This window comes from Theobroma cacao, chromosome 5, assembly GCF_053813885.1.
Source record: "Theobroma cacao isolate CCN51 chromosome 5, ASM5381388v1, whole genome shotgun sequence".
Lineage (NCBI taxonomy): Eukaryota > Viridiplantae > Streptophyta > Magnoliopsida > Malvales > Malvaceae > Theobroma > Theobroma cacao.
Genome location: NC_142643.1, coordinates 4,405,388 through 4,419,403, shown reverse-complemented (window position 1 = coordinate 4,419,403; position 14,016 = coordinate 4,405,388). Strand labels below are relative to the sequence as shown.

The 14,016-nt window shown below is 31.1% G+C and overlaps 1 protein-coding gene across 1 annotated transcript; it reads right to left on the bottom strand.

Annotated features, from left to right (window-relative positions):
• Positions 1–591: 591 nt before the first annotated feature.
• On the bottom strand, positions 592–4,173 carry LOC18598124 (Sulfite exporter TauE/SafE family protein). Its single transcript, XM_088806778.1, has 13 exons — positions 4,051–4,173; positions 3,670–3,911; positions 3,410–3,569; positions 3,080–3,280; positions 2,807–2,868; positions 2,666–2,714; positions 2,520–2,575; positions 2,321–2,407; positions 2,182–2,232; positions 1,848–2,087; positions 1,472–1,565; positions 1,254–1,394; positions 592–1,149 (listed from the first exon to the last, which is right to left on the bottom strand). The coding sequence occupies exons 2-13, from the start codon at positions 3,817–3,819 to the stop codon at positions 1,067–1,069; spliced, it is 1,374 nt and encodes a 457-aa protein (XP_088662904.1). The 5' UTR covers positions 3,820–3,911; positions 4,051–4,173; the 3' UTR covers positions 592–1,066.
• Positions 4,174–14,016: the final 9,843 nt, after the last annotated feature.

Sequence of the window (14,016 nt, the reverse complement as noted above, 5' to 3'; positions counted from 1 at the left end):
TAAGTAATTTTCAACCAAAATAAAGTTTTTAAATACTTCATGTTTAAATATTTTTTGATTAATTTGATAATTTGGGTTCATAATTATAATCTAAATAATAAAAAATAATATTACACATCAAATAATATCTTGAAATTATAAGTTTTTCTTTCTTTGATTTATTTTGTAGATATATTATTAGATTATTTGAATTTTGTAATTATTTTATGTGGTTTGTGGATGCTTATATTTAATTTTTATCAACGAATAAAAAATTGTCATATTGTTAATTGCTAAACCTGATAATTTGCTATGTAAGATCATATTTTACTTCATTTTAATATTTTAATTTATGCTAATGAATAATAATTTTTAACAAGTTTTATAATTTTAAATAAATAAATCATGAAAAGATATTTAAAAAAAAATTATCTCACAAGATTCAAATCTCGGACAACAACAAAATTTTACTAATGATGATACTCAATAATATTCTCCTAAATAAAATCGTGTTAAATTTTATCTAAATAATATAAATCTTAAATATAATAAAAAATTTTTTGAGTATCATTCTAACGACACTACTCACAAAAATTTCTAGATGCACTCCTGTTAAAATGATAGTATAACATTTCTTTATTGAGGACATTGAAGGAATATCGGAATACACAAATAAGAGTGAAGGCAATGGAGGATAAATGGAGAAGGTGGTGTCAGCCAGGAGCTAACAGTCAAGCCCAGACATGCCTATAGAAAGACGGACAGACACTTTTACACAGTTGGAGTTGTTGGTGTTAGCCAGGAGCTAACTGTCACAACCCAAACAAATCTGCAGACAGACTCGATAGACACTTAACTGGCAATTTTTATTCTTACAGGACACTAAATTTTGGGTTGGTCAACTAGATGTTGGCCAAAATCCCCGTTTAGACTTAAACTGTAGCATTCTTTGGGAAGGCCAATGTTGCTAATGCCAATCAACATTTTCCTCGCCTATATCCTATGGTATCTTCTTGCTTTCCTTCCAAATTTGTCTATTCTCACACAACATCCCTTATCCCATCTTCTCAAGCATCTTTGCCAACGATCATTGGCTACTGCAAAAATCTAAAAATCCCATGAATTCATGGTTGTGTATCATTTGAATGCTTGTGTCAATGCCGATGACTCCTGTTAAAGACATCAAGAAAAGAATATCGTTTGTCAAATGACAGGACATTGAAGTGGAAGTACACAAAATGTAGAATAATTGAGTTCCGATGGTAAGCTCATACCCATTGTGAGAGCACTAGCAAAGATGACACCAGAGAGGATGAATACAATAAGTGAAGCTCTTTTTAGGATTGAAATTAGTTTCCTTACGAAATACTGTCCCCAGAAGCCAGCCAAAATAGATACTCCCATCAAGTACAAAGCTGAAAAAGGAAAATATTTGATCACATTATACTCAAATTTAAAATGTGTTGCGCAGGGGTAATAAACTGAGGCTTACCATAGGGAATAGGGAACCTCTTGAGCAAATAGAATTCCACTACGGATAAGGATGAAGAGAACATCATTACAAATGTTGCTGTTGCGCTAGCAACCTGTTTATTAAAAGCAGTACAGGTTTTATTTTCAGCAAAACATCAATTCTCGGGAGTAAGATTAATTCATTACATTACTTCACAGTACTGTAAGCATCCTGTCAAATGGTTATTGCAAAGTTGACAATGCCTACTTAAAGCATTTTATCCAGCCATGCAAACTCTACAAGAAATTATGCATGATAATTAACTAAATGCCCTCAGAGCCACATATTTGAAAATTTAGTTTGATTGGCTAAGATGATAGAATGATGTTGATGTGTAATCACAAATCAAATTTACCTGGGGAATGACACCAATCTCCAGGAGGAGAGGACCCAAAATGAATCCTCCTCCAGAACCAAGCAAGCCTCCAACGGTACCTCCCAAGATACCACAGAGTGCACAAAATGCAATGTTCAATGGACTCCATTGAATTGAAGCTTCACAAATTGCTTCTCTGTTCCCTGTGCTCATTCTCTTCTTGTGTTCTTTGTACAATTTGGTTGCTTCATATCCAAAAACCAATACTGCTATGGGGAGCTGAAATATAAAACATAAATTTGTTTCAAGCATTGAACCAAGAAAGCATATTAGTGAATAAATTGATATTGTTTCTTATATCAACCAAGGTTACCTGTAAGCAGAACAGCACCCAGTACCAAGTGCTACAAACAACCAAATCATTCTGCAAATATAATAACATGAATCATGAACATTAATACACCATTGAGATAGACAGAGAGAGTGGAAGCAGAGATAGAGAGTAAGCTTGCCTTGATGACTTGGATAAGTGTGAAAAGGACCCACACAGTAGCCAGTATCAAAAGTCTTTTCCACCTTAGGTTGAAACATAATATTTGCTGGATTTTAAGGAAAAGTTGTTTAAGTTTCTCTCATCTTGAGGCATGGGATGGTATCGAAAATCATAATAATATAGAAAATTACTCAAATCGTAAAGCCTGATTGACTAACCAGTTCTGATTTCTCTTCTCTTGGAACCAATGGTTCATACTCTGCATCTATCAGGACTGAAAAATTCAAAAAATAAAAAAACAAAGTTAATATTTTTTCAAATATGTCTAAAGATAAATAGCTAATGCATCCATAGTGTATCTTACGTTCACCCCTGGAATTAACTAGAGTTTCTTGTTGCCTGGTGAGTTCTTTCTGCAATTTACAAATTACCACAAAAAAAAGAGATTATTTTTTCTTTTTGTAACCGTATAAAGTTGATATTCACTCAAATGATTGAGTTGTACCTTTAAAATTGTCTCTTCCTTCCACATTTCAGTTGCCTTGTAGAAAGACCTTGAGGAGGTACCTAGTCAGTGGAACAAAAACAAAACGAAGACATGATCATTTCATGTCAACAAAAATAATCTAACACTAGAAGATTTGACTCATTGAATAGTAACTAATCTCTCCCTTGAAACTAAAAAAAGTAAGTTTCCCTTATCCAAATATAAAAAAAAACAAAGCAATACAGTGATGAAGAGTAAAAAACAGAGGGCAGGTTGGGTCGTTGAACAAACTTAAGAAGAGAATAATGATGAGCACAGTAATGAGCCAATAAGGAAAAACCACGCTCAAAGCCACCCCCACAGTAATGCCAAGCATCAACATTGGCTGGAAGAGAAGAGCCAGATCATAGTCAATTATGGGCACTTCCTTTGTTGGATGCGGCACTCGAAGATTGTACCAAACTGATGATGCTGATGCCCCCATTATCATGCCTGCAGCCATTCATATAAAAATCTGATGTTACAAAAACAACTCTGTTACAAATACAAGTGATGGGATTTTCTCTTCTGATCTGTTTAAAAGTCATTTTCCATTGAAAGCAGTAAGAAAAGAAAAATTACATTTGGAAATAGCAGCAGCAGATTTGGTATCGAATCCAACAATCAAGGTAAGCATTGGAACAAAAATGCCTCCTCCTCCAACCCCACCCACCGTTCCGCATGCGGACCCCAGAAATCCTATGACTGTTGCCAGTACAAGCCTCCAATTCAACTCCAATTCCTGCAACCAAAAAAAGAAAAAGTAAAATCCCCATCAAGCAAATCAGCACCATTGAAAGCCCGAATATAGATAAAAGATTCAGAGAAAGAAAAATACTTACAGGCCAATCTTTATCAACACTGGATACATTTGGAGAGTGCAAGAGAGTTGAGTTGTGGTACATGTTGTTGTTCTTGTTGATGAACAGTACGGAGAGAATGGCTACTGAGAAACCTGACAGCAGATATAAAAGGAATCCTCTGGTAGTCATGGCTAAACTGGAGGTTAACGTTGCTTTTCAGAAACGGTAACAAGTGCGGCAACGTCGCCTTAAAAAAAAAAAAACAAAAGTGCGGCAACGTCCTGACGTACGGCCACCACAAACAAGAAGTGAAGAAACAACAACAACAACAACAAGTCTTGTTTTTAATTATAGAACTAGAACAACATGGCATACGTTACTTTCTGTTATATTTCGAACAAAGAAAGAACAACATCGGACCTTCAAAACTCAAACACCGGTAGAGAGAGAAAAGAGAATTTAGTCGTCGTTATATAGAATCAGAGAGAGGTGAGCTCAGATTCACATGCATATGCTCAGGGCCTATGGGCAGCCCGATCTGAATAAACTGTCAGTAAACAGTTGCTTTTTGTATGTATACCATAACCAAATCACACATGATCTCCACGTGGATCAATCACATTGGTGAACAACCTTCACGCCCCCCCAGAAAATTACTGCTTGGATTAAAAAAGCAAAAAAGCAAAATTTTCCTGTATTAAAAAATTCCATTAAATAGTAAAAAGGTTGGTTGGTTTTTAAATTAAAAGTTAAAAAACTAAAAAAAAGTGTTCAAATTCCATACGACTATTGGTTTATGATCATTTAGTCAATCTGTTTGTCGTGTTAGAATTTTAGTTCACTGATGGAAGTGCACAACAGATGAAAAATTAAGAGGTCCCCTTGCTGCCACCATATCTGATGACTTAAGCACCGTTGATTCGTTTGGCTCATATAATTTCTTTTTTTTTTGTGTGTAAAAAACAAAAATAAAAGCCCGAGGTTGGCCAGTTGATTCATGAACATGGCAAATGGCATGGGCCATTTGAGGGATATTTCATATCAATACTCTGTTACTTGAATCTTAGCGGCGCTGATATAGCTTGACCTATCAGTCAAGGACAGAGATTTAATTCAAATCGGATACGGTACTTAAAATTCCAAGGACAAAACCCAAACCCAATCTATTCATCTTGGAAAGATTACACAATGCTTTGTCTACTCCTTAAATTTCGATTTCAATATTTAAGATTTCGAGAATTAATTAATATCCCAAGGGCGGTTATTAAGGTATTATTTATTGAAACATTCGAATATTTCAGTCAACACTTGACAAAGTAATTTATGAAGGTACTATTTTTCCATAATAATGTACTTAATAGACACGCGTAACAAAGTCCTCCATAAAAAGCAATGAAAATATACTCTTGTAATAATTGGAATTTGAAGCTTATTTGGGAAAATTATTTTCATTATATATCTAATATTAAAATTTAAGAAAAAATTGAAAAGCCATCCAATTAGGAAGTGATCAAAAGCGTTTCCAATTCATTATGCCGCTTTAATTTGACAATAATTTTAGGTGGGCACAGGCCAGCTTGTAAATTGTAATAATGTAATGTGATTATTTAAATAAAAACAAACCAATCTTGACTTCTATAATGGATTTATGTAGATGAATTTCATGATTTTTCGTTAGCCCATTAATTGTAATTTAATTTATTAGGTGAGTAACTAGTTTGCTAGAAATTAGGAAAGACTTATCTGATTCAATTTCTTGCCTTAGGGTACTGGAAGAAGTAGGAGTATATCTATTTTAATTGCACATTAAATGCTAAAGAGTAAAGAAATGCTGCTTGCATTGCAAATCATAAATTAATATTTTTTCTTTGAAAAATATCTGACTTTTTATTGAAGGAAAAAGGCAGCAATCAAATGGCTGCTTCTCAAAGCTAAAACAGTGGCTTTTTGCTACGCTAAAGGAATCCCCCATTCCGCATACGTTGTACTTCTTTTCTTCCTTTTTGTCCTTAAATAAGTAATGTATTTGTTTTAGATTACGTTACATGTGATTCTTCAAAAAGAAAAAAAAGAAAGAAAGGAAAGAAAGACATCTATATGTCCCTTGGGGGACATATATACGATGGAATGTAGCCTAGATATACTTTTTGAATAAATAATATACATGTGCCCAAAACTTGAAAGATTTAATATGAATTGCACTTGAATTTATGGCAAATTGTATCTCGTGCTTTACATTTACATGTACAGTACATAGTATATAGGCACAAAAAACCAACAGAAGAAAAAGGACATAAATCCCAATTTCCTAGGCAAGAGCCTGAAGAGGTTAGCTTTTTGTAATTAATATGAATAAATGTTGGACAGAAAAAAAATAGTGATGAAAATCCCAAGGCGCAAATCTGTGAATCAGAATTGCCAAAACTTTGTGGTTATAGCTATAACAAAGGGTCAAGCTCAATCAAGCCGTGGCTGTGGCTGTGGCTGTGGCTGTGGCTGTATCTTAAAAAGGACTCGTCAAAGTAGATGCCCCAGCATGCCATTGTCTATTTAATTCTGCGTCGTTTTCATCCTTGAATCAACTAACACTGCATATATCAACTTTAATGAGATGGCCTCCAAAAGTATTGTTTGCAAATCTTCTTCTCCATTTTGTTTGATTGTCGACGCAACCATATATACATGTCCCTTCCTGGCTGGTTCTACCAAAACTGTCAACTTCCTATTTCCCTTCTCCAGTAGTATAAAAAAAAACTCTAACCTGAAAACCTCCAGACTGTCTTTTTTTTCTTGGAAGTTATGGAAAAAAACTACTCAACTTTGACAGAAAAATCTCGAGGGGTTGACACTTATTTAAGACCCAACTTGGTTTTCCTTCCTTGTTTCGAAATAGAATGAAGTCAAATCTTTCTCAATACAATCAAACTCCACCTACTACTTGTCTATATTAGTAAATAAACGACATATGGTACTAATTCAATATAATATGGCAAAGGGAGAGATAGGTACGTAATTAACACGATATTAAGATGTATAATTATTAGTAATCGTGCTAATCATATGTTTATTAGTCAGATGCATGCTTTGGTCAGACATTGGAGGGTCAGTTTGTTTCTACAATTATTATAGACTCTTCAAAAATGGGGGCACTTGAAATCTCTCTACCTCTATTTTGGAGCACATTATAACATTAATAAAGATTTCCACCGTTTTTGTAGTGGTTCCGGATAGCAATATAAGTGAATGTTTTGCTAGGTTAATTGTATGCTATTGCTATGAATTATGAAGATAGGAATATGTAGGAAAAATGAGAAATAAGTGGACCCAATATAATTTAAGGCATATATATGTATCTGCTTATTTGGTCTGCTGTTTTTCCGTGTTTAATGTACAGTTTTGTTAAATTTTTATTTTTATCAAAAAATAAAGATAGTATGTGTGTATATATATATATATATTAAAATAAAAATAAATAATGTGAATTTTGAGGATTGAGATAAGATTTTGCCTCCAAAGATGACATGTTGACACCATGTGAGTCCCGTTCATCTTAGTAGTCCATAATTCCTTGCATTAATTGCCGGTGTTGTAACCCCAAGGTCTTCATTGACCCGTTCTATCATTACGCAAGATGGATTTGGTAGGCAAAACTACTTTTCATTGTGTCACGAGAAGGGGCTTGCCTAACTGCTTGTCGTTTTTGACTCACCTTTTCCATTTCTTTTATACTAACACTTATCCATTCCACCGGTAGAATGGTTACAACAAAATGAGTTATATAATAAGTTCAACGATATTTTATTTTTGCATAAAATATTCCTACATCTATAAATTTTAATCAAAATTTCAAACCGATTTTTTAGTTTTCGAACTAGACACTTTGTCCAAAAAATGTAAATATTATTAACAGAGATCGTAAAAAGATTAAAATATTATTTTGTTCTTTATTAATTTAAAATTATTTTTATATTTTTTTAAAAATAAAAAAATGGATAGAGGAGAGCATTGGTCCCCCAAGAAAGGGGAGCACTGGTCCCTTAAGAAGAGCACCGATCGGTGCTCTCTATTTTTTATATTTTTTTAAAAAATATAATAATAGTAATTTTAAATTAATAAAAAATATATAATAATAATAATTCTAAAATTAATAAAGGGTAAAATTATTATTTCAATATTGCCATGTCATCAAACTAATTGACACACTAATGATTTACTAATAGCTGAACCTATATATCTCGTGGAAGATTTTTTTTTGAGGCGGAATATCTATTTTAAAAACTAATGGATCAGTTCGAAATTTCGATTAAAACTTAAGGAAGTATGAGTATTTTACCATTTATTTTTTGATACAAAAGAGGGCCAATAGCCCTAACAAACACAATTAAAGTAGTCTAGGATATTCAACTCCCACCATGTCTGTGAGCAAAAGAGGCTTGCGCTTGTCGGTAAATTTGGATTCAAGGGGTGTTGAGTTGGACTTTCCCATACATGTAATCAAATACTAAGACTTAATCCTTGTTTGGCTTGACTCTTTTTTTAGTTTATTTATCTTTAAAAAACAAAAAGCTAGGTTAAACAAGATTTTGAGAAGTTCTTAAAAAAAAATAAGTCTTTTAAAAAATAAAATTTCAAAAAAAAGCTTAAAACAAGGCCAAAGAAAAGCTTTTTTTTTTTTTAAATACAATAGCTTCTTAAGAAATACCTCTTTCTCCCAATTGATCTTTCTCTCTTCTTCCTGCTTTTGCAAATCACCTTTCTTTAATGTAAATTGCGATTCCTCCCTCATCTACCTCCTTTTATAAAGACTGCTAGAAAAAAAAAATAGAAAACCTAGCAAAAGAATAGCAAAATTTGGGATTTTTTTATTCTTATAAAGATTAACAGAAAAAAAAGATCCAAAATTCAAAGTTGTATTCATGTACTATTTAAAGATTTTCTCTCTTCTTCACCAAAAAGGATTTTACTATTAAATAAATCGTTTCCTCTTTTCTTTTTTTTCTTGAAAAGTTGAAGCATTATTGTCCAATTGCTTGCTAGATCAACAAAAATTAAATGCTATTACTACTATACAAAGTTTGAGAGCTGTTCTGTTTTTGTATGGATTTTTTTGATTTTAACATTTGAAATCGTATATAAGCTTGAAGTAGACTTATTCTGCTTTGGTTTATTAGGTTATTGAAGATGACAAAAATATCCTTTATGATAATTTTAACCAAAATTAGAGTTTATATAATTTATTTTGTCAAACAGCTTTAGCTTAATCTTAAATACTATTATTTTTCATAAGAGTTTCATGATAGCTTTTAAGTTAAAAAAAACTAAGCCAAACAAGCTTTTACTCAACTGTCATAGAAAACACAGCAAAAATGAGCTTGCCGGATTTTTTCTTTCATTAAGAGGAAAAATAGATTGTCCCAAAAATACAGAGAAGGGTTAAGTGTATCACACTAATTTCAACAATCATTTTTAATAATATAGTGGACTATGGACATAATTGCATTTGAGTGGGTATTGAGGATAACCCATGCATTGTCAAGGACATGTCACATGATAAAAGCCGTATTAGCCTTTCTCACAAATAAATGAACAATTTACGACACTTCATATCACCATTGAGGTTCTCCTATAGTAAATGCACTCAACCACTCGCTTTCATTGGTGGGTATACTTACAAATGTGATTAACCCTTTTAGAAAATGTTAAACAATCCAAGAAAAATATATTAATTCCTATAATTTGAATGTAAGACATTGATTGAATGTTTGCTCTTAAAATTCATAGTTTTATTTACACGTTATACTATTATTTTGTTTCTTTCACTTTGAGTTTTATTTAGATGAAGCAAGAGGAGAGGAATTCTAGATCTTAACACCAATCAAAAGGCTTTTTTTTTTTTTTTTTTTTAAAGAGCACTAATCAGAAAGCTAAGCTTGAGTTGTTAAGTTAAAGTAACTTAACTTCAATTAATATGGTGGATCGAACAATCTATGACATGAAAACAATAGTTTTACTATGCAAAAGAATGCAGATCTTATGAAGTAGATGAATGAGTTTGACAGGATCATTGATCAATTGAAGAAGGTTGACGTGAAGGTGAAAGAGGAGGAGAATGTAATATTATTCCTTGCGTCACTTTTGGACTTCAATGAAGTATTTGTAAAATCTTTAATTTGTGATAAGCATACAATAACGTTTAAATAAGCACAAGAAACATTAATGTCTCGTGAAACTTGAGAGAAAAATAAGGATGTGAGTAAAAATTAATTGACTCGACATTGTTGTCTAAGATTAGGAAAAGTGAATAAACTAGCAAGGGATCTAAAGGTGGCATGTCTAGATCCAGCAATGTTCAACGTTTCGATGCAAAGGGTATGAACATATTCAAGATTGTCTTACAAACGGGGATGAGAATAGTGAGAATAAAAATGAGTGTGTTTTCGCTACCAACGATAATGATTATGTTGTCCTTATAATCTTACAAAATATGGATGCAAATTCTAATGATGGTTGGTATTTAGCTTTTATTTGTGTCACTCATGTATGCTCTCGAAATAATTATTTTGATTTGTTTTAAGAAGGGTGGTTGAGAATTTGACTTAGATTGATAAGTCAATTATGAAGATCACGAGTCTCGGAGTTATGAGAACCAAAATGTTTGATGGGCTATTCTTTGTGTGATAAATGAAGAGTTACGTACCTATAATAAAGTTATTAAAACTAGATGGGATAAGGAAAGAGCTAGCTAAGAGTTATATAGCCTTTATGAGCTTGCATACATAATGTTGATGGTGTCGATCAACAAATTAATACTAGAGGTTGTTTCATATAAACTTCTTCAGTGAGGTCTCTTTAAGGAAATGCATTGTTGACATTAAATTGATAAAGAGGCCAATTCTTAGAAGTTGTAATTCTTAATATTAGTATGACCGTAATAAGTTTAATAACTGAATGAATGATCATCCTCATTGTTGGTAGAAATCTTTGACAATAAGTTTGGTTTTATATTTGAAAATGAATCCATCTAGGTTTCTTTTTTTTTTGAAAAAACCATTTGTAGCCTAGCACAAATTTTTTGAGAGGTTTAGGTTCCAATTCCCGAGTGTCATTGTTGTGCAAAGTTGTAAGCTTTTCAAGGATGGTTTGTTTCCATGTGGATTTTTTATGGTAGTGGTGGCATAAGAAGGTTTAATGCTCAGTGGTATGGGATGTTTACTATCCAAAAAAATTAGTTTAAGCTTAAAAAAGTTATTCTATGACCTTATTAACATTGGATGAGTTCTTTTATTGGCAAATTCAAAAACAATAGGATTTGAACAAGTAGAAGGATTGAAATATACCTAAGTAGTTGAGGGTGATGTAGAATAATTAGTACACAAGCTTGCCACTTTCTAAGGAAATGGAACTAGTGTATGACTTCCAAATATTGCAAATATAAGGGTGGAAATATGTATATAGATTTGCTTAGTTATTCAGAGGATGAAACAGGAGATTTATCAATCGAATTTGAGATTTATGTAAACGAAAACTATGTTTCATCAAACAAAACATATATTGAGGTGAATACCTTGTGTGTGACAGTTCCTAGACACAAGAAAGCACTTTGATGATTGAAATGCCCAATAAATATACATGATCTAGACTTTTAGTTAAATTTATTTCAGTGAATTGGTAATTACCAACGGATTATCGACGGAGTATTTGTGAACAATAAATCATTGACGAAATATTGATGAAAATTATCAATGGACTTTATGTAGTTGGTATTTGATTAGTAAATTTTAGGCTTTAAAAAAAATATGTGGTGTCAAATTCATCGACCAACAATTCTATCAATCATAGCAATTATCGACAAAATTTTTAGGATGGTAATTTTGGTAAATGGGAAATGAATTTACTGACGAAATATTCTATCAATAATGTCAATTAAAATTTTTAAGTTTACTAACGAAATTTTTGTCAATAAATCAAATAAAAAAGAAACTTACGCGAGCTTTTTTTCCATTTTGTCTTTTCCCTTAAACGCTGGTTGCTCCTTGTCCCTTAACTCTTTACTTCCCCTCGCTGCAGCTGAGCCTCCCCCTATTTCCTATGCCTTGTTGAGGCTCCTTTTGCCCTTCACCCTTTTCTCATCTCCTTTGCAGCCTTTTCCTTTCTCTCTTCAGATCCTAACCAAAAAATATCCTTTCCACCCCATTTTTTGTCCCTTCGACCCCTCCCCACACTAGTCGTTCTTTCGCCCCAACCCACACCAGTCATCCCTTTCGTCCTTCCTCTCATTGGTGGTCCTTTCTTTTGTAATTTTTTATAAAAAAAATAATTTTACATAATTTATAGTTTATATATATTTGTTTTTAATTTTTTATATGAATTGTTATTGTTATTGTGTTTGTTTAAATGTCTAAATGTGTAAATTTTACATAATTTATATTTTTTATATATTTGTTTTTAATTTTTAATTTGTTTAATTTTTTATATAAATTGTAATTGTTATTGTGATTGTAAATGTGTGAATGTGTTTATTGTGTTAAATGTGTAAATTTTACATAATTTATATTATATATTTAATTTATAATTTATAATTTATAATTTTTTATATAAATTGTTATTGTTATTGTGTTGTTATTGTAATGTGTAAATGTGTTTGTGTTGTCTAAATGTGTAAATATGAAAATATGAACTTTTTATATTTTAAGCTTGAGTTGTTAAGTTTGAGTAACTTAACTTCAATTAATATGGTGGATTTAACAATCTATGACATGAAAACAATGCTTGTACTACAATGTGCTTGTGTTGTGTAAATGTTAGAGATGTCAACAGGTCGGGTACCTTATAATTTCGAGGTACCCGAACCCTAACCTTATTAAAAATTAACTACTTTAACCCTATTAACTAGCCGAATAATTTAAAAGTTACTACCCTAACCCTAACCCTAATACATTCCTACTACCGTATAATCACTCTAACCCGTTTAAATACCCGATTAAATAAAAAAATTATTAAAATTTTCTTCATGGGTACCCAATTACCCAATTAATTTTTCTAACCTCATAACTTCTCTTTAGATTTATATGTTATAAGTTTATATAAACAAAGGTATATATACTGTAATTAATAATTTTATGAGTTATAATTTTTGCAATGTTAATACAAAATAAAAAGTAAATATATTTATATTTAAAGTACATATATATATATATATATATATATATATATATATATATATATATATATATATATATATATATATATATACACACACACGCATACATAAAAAATATTTTAATATATAAAATAGTAATTATATTTCTTATAAATTAACACAATATATAAACTATATATATTAAAAGACATTACAAGTTAATTAATAATAATAGTTTCATGAATTAATTTAATTAATTATAAGGATTTGTTCTTAATTTCATGAAATTAAAAAAAAAAAAACATTTAGGTTCTAAAACTATTCTAATCTCAAAAGCTTTCTTTAAGTATATATATTATAAGATTATATAAATAATGGTATATGTATTATAATTAATAATTCTATAAGTCATAAATTTTGTAATGTTAACACAAATAAAAAGTAAATATATGCATATTAAAAGTACATATATAATAGTAATTATATTCCTTTATAATATGATATAATATTCAAATTATTTAAACATAATTAACAATCTAATAATTTTTTTAATTTAAATATATTAATGTCATCGTATTAATAATTAGAGTAACCATACTTTTCATATATTTGTTAGTTTTTAACAAAAAAAATTGCTTGTAAAGTTGATAGAAATTGTAAATTTTTAATTTAATTATTAAAATAATAATAAAATATTTATAAATATTAATCGGGTTCGGGTAACGGGTACCCAAGGGGTGGTACCCGTACCCTATTCGGGTAACGGGTACCCAAGGGGTGGTACCCGTACCCTATTCGGGTAGTGAAATCATTACCCGAACCCTACCCAAACCCTTTTATGGAGTACCCAAATCCGATGTAACCGGGTAGGGTACCCATTGGCATCCCTAGTAAATGTGTAAATATGAAAATATGAAAATTTTATATTTTAAGGTTGAGTTGTTAAGTTCGAGTAACTTAACTTCAATTAATATGGTGGATTTAACAATCTATGACATGAAAACAATGCTCGTACTATGGAGAAGAATGGAAATATTATGAAGCATATGAACGAGTTCGATAGGATCATTAATTAATTGAAGAAAGTTAATGTGAAGGTGAAAGAAGAAGAGAATGCAATATTGTTCCTTACATTACTTTTGGACACCTATACGGTACTTGTAAAATCTTTGATATGTGAAAAGGATACATAACGTTTAAAACAACCACAAGCAGTGTTAATGTCCTGTGAAACCTGAGAGAAAAAT

Bases quoted from the DNA above. Each gene is read 5' to 3' on its own strand.
- LOC18598124 (XM_088806778.1), bottom strand. From the start codon at position 3,819: ATGACTACCAGAGGATTCCTTTTATATCTGCTGTCAGGTTTCTCAGTA. The intron at 2,715-2,806 runs GTACAACTCAAT...TGTAAATTGCAG, and splicing joins AGGAAGAGACAATTTTAAAG to AAAGAACTCACCAGGCAACA. The intron at 2,088-2,181 runs GTAACCTTGGTT...TTTATATTTCAG, and splicing joins GGGTGCTGTTCTGCTTACAG to CTCCCCATAGCAGTATTGGT.